The following is a 13,511-nucleotide window of genomic DNA, read 5'->3' as shown; positions in this document are numbered from 1 at the left end:
AACCGACTGAGCCACCCAGGTGCCCCAACACTCCTTTATTTTTAAATGTTTATTTATTTTGAGAGAGAGAGAGAGAGAGAGAGCAGGGGAGGGGCAGAGAGAGAGGGAGAGAGAGAATCTCAAGCGGGCTCTGGGCCGTCAATGTAGAGCCTGCCGTGGGGCCCGATCTCATGAGCTGTGACCCAGATCTCATGACCTGAGCCGAAATCCAGAGTTGGACACTTAACCGTCTGAGCTACCCAGGCACCCCTCTCTACTCTTTTTGACTGTGTTTACACTACAGCACCCCCCACCTCCCTTATTCATAGTTTCAGTTACCTGTAGTCAACTGTGGTCCAGAAACAGATGCTCCTCCTCCTGACATACACTGAGGTCAGTAGCAGCCTAATGCTGTGTCACATGCCCCTGTCATTCCCCTCCCCTCATCCCATCACGTGGGCATTTTGTCACCTCACAACCTCACAAGAAGCGTGAGTACGGCACAACATTAGACCGTATTCACGTTTTTACTCCAGTATATTGCTATAATTGTTCTGTTATTAGTCATTGTTGTTAATCTCGTACTGTGCCTAATTTATAAGCCAGACTTTATTAGGGGTGTGTATGTATGTGTAGGGGAAAGGTAGTGTTTACAGGGTTCAGCACCTACCCGGGTTTCCGGCCTGTGCTGGGTTCTTGGAACACACCCCCTGGAGATGAGGGGGGATGACTGAATGCCCCCCCCTTCTCTCCCTTGTACATCTCACTTTTCCTTCTTTTTTACTTGTATTGTTTCCATCTTCACACCTTTGTTCTCCTATTGCTCCCCTGTCTCATTTAGGCTTTTGTGGTCTGTTTTCTGCTCATTTGGTTCACGTTACGTGATGCCTGAATATTTGCCAGACTTCAGGCAGCTGTTCCAGACATTTTCGCAGTGGAATTTTCTGCTTGTGTGAAATTACTGATGATGCCACAAATTTAAATGAGATGCATCAATCTGAGTGATTAATCCTAAAGATATTTAAATATTGCCATGCATCCCTAATTCTAAGTATACATTTTAGTAGTTCTACATGCTCTTCAGTTAAATTATCTTAAGCACACTTAATCTTATTTAGTCTGGTTTATTTGTTCCATTTTTAGAAATATCCACTTGTGGATATTGAAGATGTGAATTTCAAGGAATATCGTTGCCTTGTGGAAAGAGGTCAGTATACACTGCACCTCAGAATATTACAGAGAATTTATCATTCTTGAAAATATTAAAAATGGGATTCATTTTAATTTTACAATGCTATCTAGGAAGAGAGTAACTGAATTTGTACTGTGGAAGGCCTGCAGTACCACAAAAATAAATGTGATTTTTTTCTGAATATTTGATCTTTTACCCACGATAAGCGGAGAGGTTTTTTTCCCCCCTACTTTATACTGTTTTGGAAATATTGTAAGAAAAGATCAGGGATTCAGGCCAGTTTTCTGTCCTGTTTGATCTGTTTGTAATATCTGAAAGGAGATAGAAAATAACTTGATTTTAGGAACCATTTGAACTCACTCTCATTAAAAAACAATTCTTGTAAATAGATATTAACTCTCTGTAAAGGCTTTCGTGTTATTTATAAAAAAAAAAAGCTTTAAATTTTTCATTCTCTTTAAACCTACAGTTTTGGGAATAGAGATTGCCTAAACATCATTTATAATAGTGAAATATGTGAATAATTTAAATGTATAGTGATAAAGAAATATATAAATAAATAATAGCTATACCCATAAAGTGGGAAACATTAAAAGGCATGTTTTTGAAGCCGTCTAAGGGTGTAAAAAATTCTGTAGATATCACAGAGATAAACCACACACATATGACCACCATTTTGTATTTTATTTAAATTAAAATAATGTGTCAGAAAAAGTAAACTAAAATACCCTGAAATATGTACAATATTTATCTTTAAGTGATTAGATTATCTATAGTTTTTAAATGTCTGTTTTTTTTATTTTTTGTATTTAAAAAAGTTTCTGTAGTAAGCATTAGGTTTTATTTTTATTTTTTAAAGCTATCTTTAATTTTTTTTTAATATTTATTGTCAAAGTGGCTTACATACCACACCCAAAAAGTGCCCTCCACACTGCCCATCACCCATTATCCCCTCTCCCCCCAAAATAGTTACAAATATTAGATTTTAAAAATTCATTTCTCTTTTTATCATCTTTAAGAATATAATTTTTAGAGGGGCGCCTGGGTGGCGCAGTCGGTTAACCGACTTAAGCGTCCGACTTCAGCCAGGTCACGATCTCGCGGTCCGTGAGTTCAAGCCCCGCGTCGGGCTCTGGGCTGATGGCTCGGAGCCTGGAGCCTGTTTCCGATTCTGTGTCTCCCTCTCTCTCTGCCCCTCCCCTGTTCATGCTCTGTCTCTCTCGGTCCCAAAAATAAATAAACGTTGAAAAAAAATTTAAAAAAAAATATAATTTTTAGATCCCACACATGAGTGAAATCATATGATATTTGTCTTTCTCTATCTGACTTATTTCACTTAGCATAATACCCTCTAGGTCTGTCCATGCTATTGCAAATGCCTTGCCCTTTTTTAATCGGATTGTTTGTTTCTTGTTGTTGCTGTTGAGTTAAACCACTTCTTTACATATTCAAGATCTTAATCCCTATCTTATGTATGATTTGTAAATATTTTCTCCCATTCCATATTGTTTTAATCTCTTAATAGTGTCCTTTGACGTACAAAAGTTTTTTGTTTTTAATTTTGATACAGTCTAGTTCATTTTTCCTTTTGTTGCCTGTGATTTCGGTATTATATTTAAGAAATCTATTCTGAATCTAACATCATGAAGCTCCCCCCCCCCATGTTTTCTAATAAGATACTTACAGTTTTAGATCTTAATTTTAAGTATTTGATCTATTTAATTTTTTTATGCAGGGAAAGATACCAGTCCAGCCTTAGTCTTTTGTCTTGTGGATACCCACTTTTCCTAACACCAATTATTAAGAAAACTATTGTTTCCCCTTTGAGTGGTCTTGGCACCCTTGTCGAAAATCCACTGACTGTATGTGTACGGGTTTGTTTCTGGGCTCTCTATTTCATTGGTCTGTGTCTGTCCTTATGCCAGCGCCACACTATGCTTTTGATTATTGTAGCTTTGTCCTAAGTTTTGAAGTTGAGAAGTGTGAGTCTTTTAACTTATTTTGTTTTGTCTACGGTAATGACTTGTGAATGGAGCTTTTGCTAGCCCCTAAGACCTAAACCTATCTAAAGGATTTGCTTATAGCTCTGAGAAATCAGGATGCATGACTACTGTACATCTTCGAAAAGCCACAGGTTTTTTTTTTTATTATCCTGATGGTCACTGTATTCATGCCCTATTGCTTCTCTAACAAATTACCACAGATGTAATGGCTGTATTTATCTGACGGTTCTGGAGGTCAAAAGTCCTAATATAAAGTGACGGCAAGACTGGTTTCTCCTGGAGGGTGGAGAATCTGTTCCCTTTCTTGTGTAGCTTCAGGTTTTGGCTCATCCCTTCCTCCATCTTCAAAGCCCATCACTCCAGCCTTTGTTTCTGTGGTCACATTTCCTTCTTCTGCATTCGGCCCTACCTTCATCCTGCCTTGTAATTCCATTGGGCCCATCTGGATAATTTAGTATAATAGTCCCATCTCCAGATTCTTATTTTAATTACATCTGCAAACTTCCTTTTGTGATGTGTAGAGAGCATATTCACACATTCTGAGAACTAGGCAGTAGACCTCTTTGGGGACAATTACTCTGCCTACCACAGTCATGATGAATGGTCAGTGTTGCTGACTGAGGGACACACAGAATCTCTAAAATATCTTTATTTTCCGTATTGGTCTCCCTTGTAAATAAAGACTAGTTGTCCAGTTTTAGGATCTGGGATATAAATCTGTTAGTTTAGCAACCTCATATTTCTATTCTGCCTATGGAACATTTTTTTCCACTGGGGTTATGATTTTTAGAGTCAGAAAATATTTATTGAGTTGTATTTCTCGTGCGCTCATGTACACCAAATGAATGAGATCTGTTTCTTGACCTTGAGGACATTATATTCTGCTAGAAGAGGAAGATGTTACTAAAGTATAATAACACACTGTTTGTCGATTTGATTTCCTAAATGTCTTTAGAATCCTTCCTTCCTCTCTCTCATCCCTCTTTTTGTCATTTGTTACTGTGCTTTCTAAACAAAATTACCAATTTCCCTTGACATCAGTTGGGGTCCCACATTCTTTCCTTCAGTCTGTTACTGTACCCATAGATGTGTTCATGTCACCCCTTTACCTAAAATCTTTCCATTTCTGACATCAGGATGAACTATAGTCCTCAATTCTTTGGTATGGCCTGTGTTGTGCTCATCTTTCTGGCTTCATTACCTGTCATTCCAGCTGCATTTTTTCTAGCTGCATGGGATCAGTTGTACTTCCTCTGTTGTGCCCTGCTCTCTTGGCTGTTGACTTTTGCAAAGCTCTTCTCACTCACTGGGTTCCATTTCTCCTCCTTTCCTTCCTGAGAAACTCCTGTGCATACTCTAGCCTGGCCTCTGGTAGTGCTTTCTAGAATGCTGACCCAACCTTCACAGCCTTCACCAGTGTGGTTCCCTTTTTCTGAGTTTGCTGTGTTTTGCTGTTCATTGCTCTTTACTAGAATCATTGCCTTGCTTGTCTGTTTTTCTAGCCAGACTGTAAATTCAGATAGGTAAAGGACTCTTCTTTTAACTCCATGCTCCCCCTATACAATACAGTGCCTGCCTCATAAAAGAGTTTTACTAAGTGTTGGTTGAATGGGTGCTTGGATCCATATACATTTGAAGTATTTAATACAAGATGACCTGCAGATTTGAGCAAGAGAGATGATTTGATATGGATCCTAAGCTAAAATGGTTACTAGTTAGCACTTGGTTTCTCCTTGCTATGTACTATTTCTCTTGAAGAAACTAAATCTGTTTCTGTATGATTTCAGGATGTGGGATTCAAAAAGAAAGCCCCCGTCCTGAGAATTCATGTATTAGAGTTGTAAGGTTGTTCGTTTGAAGCTGTTTATATTAAAGAATAAATCTGTGGCGTGAAGACAACTAGGAAGTAAAACTCTTCTCGACATATGTATAAATCCAAAAAGGAGGTTTTCCTAAACTTGAGCGCTCTCAGTATAGCCTTGAATAGCTGTGAGTGATCAATAAGTATATACTTTAAAATTCTTTTGAATGAACCTTCTTTTGAAAGAGGCTTATTCTAGTAGGAAAAGTACTCCAGGATTACCGTCGAAGTGTATTCTGACAAGATTCATGCCACAAACGAGGAAATAAATAAGTAGATATCCCTTTTTGTTGCTGTTATTAATAAATACAGATAGGAACTCTGCCTTTCTTTAGGGCTTAATTTTTTTTTTCAAAACTGGAGATTAGATTTTGTTTGGTTTGGGTTTTGGTTTGGAAAAAGACAAACTGAATTTTATAGAGTTAGTAGATCTAAGGGTAATCCTAGTGGTAGAATATGATTATTTCTTTGCGAGGAAGGATGGGAGGCTGTATAGAATACAGAGAGGAATGCCTTCCCCCATTATATTAATTAATAATGCTAGATCGATTTTATTGTGTTTTGTTTTCCTAACTTCTTGGTGCCCTCCATCAGACCAAATTCAGGGGATTAGTAAAAACCAGGACATACATAAGACATGTAACATATATATGGAACTTCATATTCTGATTTATAACTTTTTAAGCTATTAACAAAGCTGTTTTGACAGGTAATATGAAAGGTGAGGTTGGTGGAACTCTTCTTCCCCACTCCTGATGTTTCCTTCCCAATGGCAGGAACTGTACCAGTGCAGCACTCTGATGCCTTTTCCCTGCCCAAGCAAGAGCTGCCTGGGAAGGAAGCTGTGAGCATGCAGAGCCCAGCCCCTTCTTTGGGAGCTAACCCCCTGTAGGAGCCCTGTTCTTCCATCCTGTGAGTTTTACAGCAGCACCCAACATACGGGAGGCCTTGTGGTTTTCTAAGGTGGCCTGTGGCTGGGTGAGTGAGTCTGTTTAATTCTGTGCTTCACTATTAGCAAGCCCATTGTTAACTGCACATCAGCCATATTCTGCAATACCAGGTTCACTAGTAATAAAAGTGGTATTTTGACAGCCTGTCCACCTTCCTCCTTGAACTCATCACTCAATTAGTCCAGAATTCGGGTGGGGATGTGTGATGCCAGTCATGAAGCCAGTGTCCTTGTATATATCTTTGGATTCTCACAACTGCCCTGCAAGTGAGTTGTATCATCTTGTTGCAGATGAGGGAAGGGAAGCTCTGAGAAGGTAAATCACTTTAAAGGTAGCCAGGGCACCCTGGTCAGTCTGACTTCCAAATTCATATCCATTAGGGCATACTGCCAAAGAAAAAAATCATAGCTAAAAGCCTTTAAAAGACTTTGCATAATATAAATCACAGAGTAATATAGATGAGTTTTATTATGTGTAGCCTAGCATTTTCATACTCCTACATAAAAACACTTTAATATAGCCTGCAAGTCCCTGAATGCACGGGGGTTTCCTTCCCTCCCCTGTTCCACTGGCTGCCTTAACCTCATCCAAAGCTTTCATTTCTTTCTAACCATCTCGGGCTTCCTGCATAGTTTCCTCTGACTAGAATGCTTTCTCTCTCCCACCATCCCCCTTTGCCTGGTTAGTTCCTCCTTTCCCTTCACATCTCAGCTCACTTCTTCAGACTGGCCTCCCACAACCACCATATCTAAAGATGGTGATTTCTGCCAGTCATCTGATCTGTCCCTTACCCACCACTGGCCATCATTCGTGATTCTGTGTTCATTTCCAGTCTCTTCTACTTCCCTCTAACTAAACTGCTGTGGGCATCACCAGCCACTCTTCTGTCACTTACCACTGTGAGCCCAGTGTCTTCACACAGTTGATAGCACCTGGTTGGCACCCAAAATGAATTCTGGGTAAACAGATGGACAGAGTGCTTGGCATCATGCTTTAGCTGTGACGTCTGTGCCCACTGTTTTTTACTCAATCTTTGCAAATAACATATTCGAGATAGCCTCTTTCCTGATAATTGTAACTCACTGTTATAGAACTGAAATGCTTGGGGTGCCTGGGTGGCTCAGTCAGTTACACATCCGACTTCAGCTCAGTTCATGATCTCATGGTTCATGAGTTCAGGCCCCACATTGGGCTATCAGCTGTTAGAACCTGCTTCGGATCTTCTGTCTCTTCCTCTGAACCTCCCTAACTCGTGCTCTCAGTCTCTTTCAAAAATAAATAAAAACATTTAAAAAAAAAGAACTGAAATACTGTAGCCTTCTTTTGAAGCTTTAAACCGTAGGAAGCATAGAATGGATTTCCAAAGGTGCGTAACTAAAGATGTGCTTAATGTGCTGGGGATGGTGTAAGACAAGGTTGGTGCACTAAGGAAACATGCTTTATGTGGTTTTAAGACTATGGGATAAAGGGAGAAGCTTGTCTTGTAGCACTCAGGTAATATTAAGCATGTATTTGGTTTTTGTATGTCCTTGAAGAACATAATAAAGCTTAGAATAGTCCATCAGACCTGTTCGGTGAGCAATATGCTAATACCTACTTATGTTTTTAATGTCCTTCTTAATAAGTTGTTTATTTGTTCGTGTATAAAATGAGGTCAGCAATAGGGTGGTGTGTGAATTAATTTCATTTTCTAGCCAAGCATAAAAACATAGGATAAAGTGTTATGCAAAGTCCAAGTGGTGATCGTTTGGGAGTGAAACAAAGAATTTTTCCATATGCATTTGTTTTCTCCTCCTGGTGACTTCATTCAACATAATTAATATCTTGAAGGGGCAAATGTAAGACATCTCTGCACACTTCATTTTGCATCCCTCAATCTCAAAAGTGTTGACCATGGCAGAATTTCAGTTTCCTGGCCAGCTGTTTTCCTGGAACTAGGGCCCATGGGTAATAAACAACTAAACCAAGATCCACATGGAAATAACATGGATAATATGCTATCAGGTGTCTTCGTGTTTCCATATGACAGCTGATATTGTTTCTTTTTGTCCCTCCTCCCCCAATTATACAGGGCATCGATGTACGAGATGCTCCTCTCAAGGAAATAAAGGTGACTAGTTCCCGGCGATTCATAGCTTCATTTAATGTCGTGAATACAACAAAACGGGACGCTGGAAAGTATCGCTGCATGATTCGCACCGAAGGAGGTGTTGGAATATCAAACTACGCAGAATTGGTAGTTAAAGGTATTTAACGTCTTTTTATACCCCTGAATAGTCTATTAAAATAGACATGTCAGATGGTTGTGAGTTCATTATTTGTTTAAAGCTCAAACTTCTCCTTGTCTGTTTCCAAACAGTAGCTTGGTGACAGGTTACATTGATGGATTGCATTTTAAGTACAAATTTTGCACGTGCACAATATTTTTGAAAAATGCATTTTATTTATGTTGGTTTAGTTGCATACAAAGCAGCGACTGTGCTCTTGGCAAGTTCTTCTGCCGACTCTGTATACAGAGATTACAACCTATAAATTTTTTTTTTAAGGAATGAAATTTTTTTTACTGATAGAAAATCACTTAAAATGCAAATATTCAACAGCCAGCGTGTTTATGATAGCAGGGTGGTTAATAAAATGAAGCAATGCCAGTATAAAAATGCTCAGTCATATCACACAAGCCATATTGATAATACTGAGTTAACATTCATAATGTTTCAGTTACGTTCCATTACTATATTTTGCGTGACTGAAAAATTGAGTCATTATATTCAGGAAAGGGCAGTCTGAGGGGGGGGAAAAGAGGGGAAGTAAGTTTCTTCTGCTGGTCTAATGCTTTTTTCGTGGGCTGGGGAGTTTATGATATTAAAGTTGCTGGGGCTGTTCTTGGTCTCAGACAGAATAATTTGGAGTTCTAGAGGTACTACAAGGCATTTTTAGATAATTTCTGGCTGGCCATTGCTGTTTTGTCCTAGGAGAACAGAATGATGCCCGCTTTTGACATTTTTTCCCTTGCATTTGTTAAATATGAAACATAAAACTGATCTCTTTTGGATGGGTTAGTACTTTTTATCAGCAAATTTCTCTGTGCAACAGGTTTTAAAGACTATAGGGTTCAAACCCCAGAACTAGCTATGCGGGCATGGGCCAGTGGCTTACCCTCTCTGTGTTTCTGTTGCCTCATGTATAAAATAGACATCAGTAATGTCACCTGCATCATATGGCGATTAGGAAGGTCAAGTGCAAAAAGCATATGAATGGCACTTAGAACAGGTACATAGTAAGAAGCCAGCACCTGTTAGGGCCTTGACGGGGAGGAGGAGGAGTACAAGGTGATTCTTACCCTCTGCTCCTGTATGTCAGTGATGCATGTTTAGAGATGCTTGTCATTACCACCTTTCTGAATTTTAAAACATATAAATGTCTGCCCAGCTATTCTCCACCCCCCCCCCACACCCATATTGAATGAAAATCTCTGGGGACATAGCCTCTGTTATAAAATCTGTGCGTGATTTTGGCATATGCTTCCGTTGTAAAATCACTGCTGCCAATATTAGTCACTCCTGGCTTATGAGAGAAATGTTTATTGGCGAGGCTCCCCCCAGGCAGTATTAATCTGCAGCAACGACTAATGTTCTGCACATCGAAATATCTACTCCACTAATATATTTTGCCATGTCAGATTCTTACGAATTTTGGTTTATGGTGAAACTTTGGCTGATCTGGCTAGTATTTGAGTTTAAGTTTATTTTATTTATTTGTTTGTATGTTTATTTATTTATTTGAATGTCTATTTATTTTGGGGAGAGAAAGAGAGAGAGAGAGAGAGACAGCACGAGTGGGGGAAGGGCAGAGAGAGAGGAAGACCGGACTCAAAGCAGGCTCCAGGCTCTGCTCTGACAACAGAGAGCCCGATGCGGGGCTTGAAATCACAAACCATGAGATCGTGACCTGAGCCAAAGTCAGACATTTAACCAACCGAGTCACCCAGGCGACCCTGAGTTTAGGCTTAATAGCTGTAAGAAAACAAATTCTTCAGAGTAATGCACACCCTACTTTGTAGAAGGCTCTTTGAGAAGCAAGGAGTCACAATGTAGAAATGGACACCATTTACCAACAAATCCAGTAAAGCAGCAGCCTCAGTGTTCCATGGCTGAGCTCTTTATCATCATTATTATTACTTAATGTTCATCTGGGCTTAGCTCTTCATGACTATGTTCCGTTTTCTTATTGACAGTTGCTGCAGCGTTTCACTATGACCAGCCATGTTCTTGAGGCATCTGCTTTATCAACAGTATAACATAAATCTAGTGACCTCGCTAAAAATTGCCCCTGTGGAAAAGTTCATTTGTTTGGTGGCATAAGTAAATCATAAATTTCTAGTCTTCCATAGCAAACATGAACACAAAAAATGAATGGGTTCTTATTCATATTGATGCAGCACATTTTCCTGTCAGGACGAGGAGCGGTAGCTTGGCTCATTGTGATAAAAATGTCCAGGCACCTCTTTCTATCTCTGCACACAGTCAAAGCCAGGGATTATTGGCTTGCAGTTGTGGCTCAAATCTGAAATTGACTTTTCCTCCATTTGTAATTTTTTTAAATGTTTATTTTTCTATTTTGAGAGAGAGAGAGAGAGCGAGCACATGAGTGGGGTAGGGGCAGAGAGAGAGGGAGAGAGAGAATCCTAGGCAGCCTCTGCACTGTCAGGACAGAGCCCAACACAGGGCTCAGTCCCATGAACCATGAGATCATGACCTGAGCTGAAATCAAGACTAATCAAGAGCTGGACGCTTACCCAATTGAGCCACCTAGTTGCCCCTCCATTTATAATTTTACAGCCATATTTTTCATATATTTTATTTTTTAATGAGATAACATGCTGAATTTTACTAGCATGTTACACTTAATAAAGTATTCACTTGAGATAATTACTTTGAAATAATGCAATGACATTTTTAGGCCACCAGTATATAATTTAACTTTTTTATATGCCTGTAATATTTGGAGTAGTGATTTCCTAAAAATGGGAAAAACTAAAGTCCATAGAGTTCGTAACTTTCTTTCTTTCTTTCTTTCTTTTCCTCTCTCTCTCTCTCTCTCTCTCTCACTCTCTCTGTCTCTCTTTCTCTCTCTTAATTTTTTTTGAGTTTGTAACTTTCTTGAGATCATGCGCTGATTTGGCACCAACCCCCCACATGAAACCCAAGTCATTTTTTATCTTCTTTCCTATCTTATTCATGCCTGCCACTGCTTTTGAAATCTGGAACATGAAAAAGAAATATTTAATAGAGTCTCCATAATTTGTGTGTATACATCTATATCAATATTATTTAATTATGTGAGGGATATATTAGGGATTCACATGCGTATCTATTAGCTGTATGTTTACGTATCTGTGTGTACATAAATTCTTTCATTGCTGGCTTGGTTCGGAATTACAGTTGACCCTTGAACAATCAAGAGTTAGAGGCACGGACCCCTGCATAGTTGAAAATCTACATGTAACTTTTGACTTCCCAGAAACTTAACCAATAGCCTGTTGTTGACTGGAAGCCTTACCTATAACATAAACAGTCAATTAACACACATTTCGTATATGTATTATATCTGTATTCTTACAATAAAGTAACCTAGAGAAAAGAAAATGTTATTAAGAAAATCACAAGGAAGGGAAAATACATTTACAGGACTGGAAAAAATCCGCATATAAGTGGGCTTATGCAGTTCACACTGTGTTCGTCAAGGCTCAACTCTTTTGATCATAATTTTCACTGTCAATTGGTCACATATTTTAAATTGCTTTTTATCACTTGGTATAGATTGAATTCCTTCCTCCCTCCCTCCCTTTCTCCTTTCCTTCCTTCCTTCCTTCCTTCCTTCCTTCCTTCCTTCCTTCCTTCCTTCCTTCCCTTTGGGAAAATGTGTTCAAAATTTATATATTGACTTATTCTGGGACTGATTCTTCCAGCAAACCCACAAGTATTTTGGGATGTCTGTTGCAATTGTTTGCAGGTTCTAGTTGAATCTTTCATTTGATTTCACATATTTGGTACTTTTCTTCATGAGGAATTAATAGATAAAATATTCTCAGGTCAAACAAGCACTAAAGTTTTGTCTATTTTAGGACACTAGTAACAATATCCTAAATGAATGGGTGTGCTCAACTAACCTTCGTGGCCTTGCCCCTGAGTTGTAGTTTGAATGGCAGCTCAGCAACCCTTGCTAGCATTTGTGACTGCAAAGTAATTAACTGCTCTTTCAGCCTGGCTACATCACTGCCTTAGGATATACTATAAAAGGCCCATTTCATGTCTCGGTTCAAGGAATCGCCTAATGATATAAATTGATGTTAAATCACGATGAGTTGAGTAAGAACTGTTTAAAGAAATGAAGAGCTAGCACAAAGTTGTAGTTTATGAACAATAGGAACATAGTTTAGTAAGTTTACATGAATTTTATAGTCCTCCAAATACGATTCATCCTTTAGTGTCTATTTTGACTCGGTGTAATGAGATTTCCCAGGTATTTTAGAAAGCCGATATGACTCATCACACTCCATCCACCAAAGAGAACTGATGTTGCTGTTTATATTAGATTAGTTTAGGCATCTACCAGGTGTCATCTCAAGGGCCAAGGTCAGGTGGTCCTGGCTGCCCTGAGATCCCTTTCAGCAGGAAATACGATCATGGTCAATTGGCTGTGTCTGCTGTTGGAGATGACAGAATTTGCATCATGCAAGCTAGCATAAGCCAGTAGTGGAATATAGCAGACTTTATTTTTTGTGCACTCATGAGCTAAATGAGGAGTTGAAATACACACACACACACACACACACACACACACACACACACGCACAAACCACCTGTGGAAACATTCTTGAAAACAAAATTAGATCTTACATTTCTTCTTGGATAGAGATTCATTAAGATAGAAATACATTATTTTGTACATTACCTCCTTTCTCAGTATCATGTGTGGCACCACTTCTAGTGACATTGGGCACACAGGATGCCTTCATTTGGTGCCTGGCAAGCCACTCAACCACCACCTCACTAATAAACTTGGAATGCTATTTAAAAAAAAAATTACCTACTCCCTTTTCAGACAATGATCTAGAAAGAGTCCATCTCAGATTTTAAAGAATGAACAAGATTTTTTTTTGGCTTTAAAGAGTATTAACTATTGATTGCCTAGAATTTTACCAAATTGAGCACAGCTTGCACTTTGCCTTAGAGCTTTTCTTTCTACTCTCTGCTTGAATCAGACTCATTCCTGAAGGTTCCTTGAACAGCAGCAGTGGCAGGCAGGCTTTACTGCCCAGACTTCTTACTCCTCCCGTGGCTGAATGAGTCCATTGTGGTGGATTTTTGGGAAACAGGTCACCCTGGAAATGCATTTATGCCGAGATAAACTATAATTTCGGCCGTGTTTTCAAACTGATGATATCTTTGGGATATAAATATAGGGAAACTGAATTTAATATTCTAGATAACTGGCACCTTTGATGATTTCAAAGACATTCTCAG

At 39.0% G+C, this 13,511-nt stretch overlaps 1 protein-coding gene across 10 annotated transcripts in view; it reads left to right on the top strand.

The window, feature by feature from the left end:
* The window catches only part of PTPRM (protein tyrosine phosphatase receptor type M), a 798,103-nt gene that overhangs the window by 366,362 nt on the left and 418,230 nt on the right, over positions 1 to 13,511 (top strand). For 9 of the 10 annotated variants that reach the window (XM_043558322.1, XM_043558320.1, XM_043558321.1 and 6 more), the window contains exon 6: positions 8,057 to 8,231. In XM_043558322.1, coding sequence (XP_043414257.1) covers positions 8,057 to 8,231 — 175 coding nt within the window. Of the gene's footprint in view, positions 1 to 5,863; positions 6,014 to 8,056; positions 8,232 to 13,511 lie in introns of those variants that run through there. The other variant, XM_043558324.1, reaches the window with a different exon arrangement.

The sequence above is a fragment of the Prionailurus bengalensis genome, chromosome D3, assembly GCF_016509475.1.
Source record: "Prionailurus bengalensis isolate Pbe53 chromosome D3, Fcat_Pben_1.1_paternal_pri, whole genome shotgun sequence".
Lineage (NCBI taxonomy): Eukaryota > Metazoa > Chordata > Mammalia > Carnivora > Felidae > Prionailurus > Prionailurus bengalensis.
The sequence above is the reverse complement of the archived record's forward strand: the minus strand, read 5'-3'. Positions and strand labels throughout refer to the sequence as shown.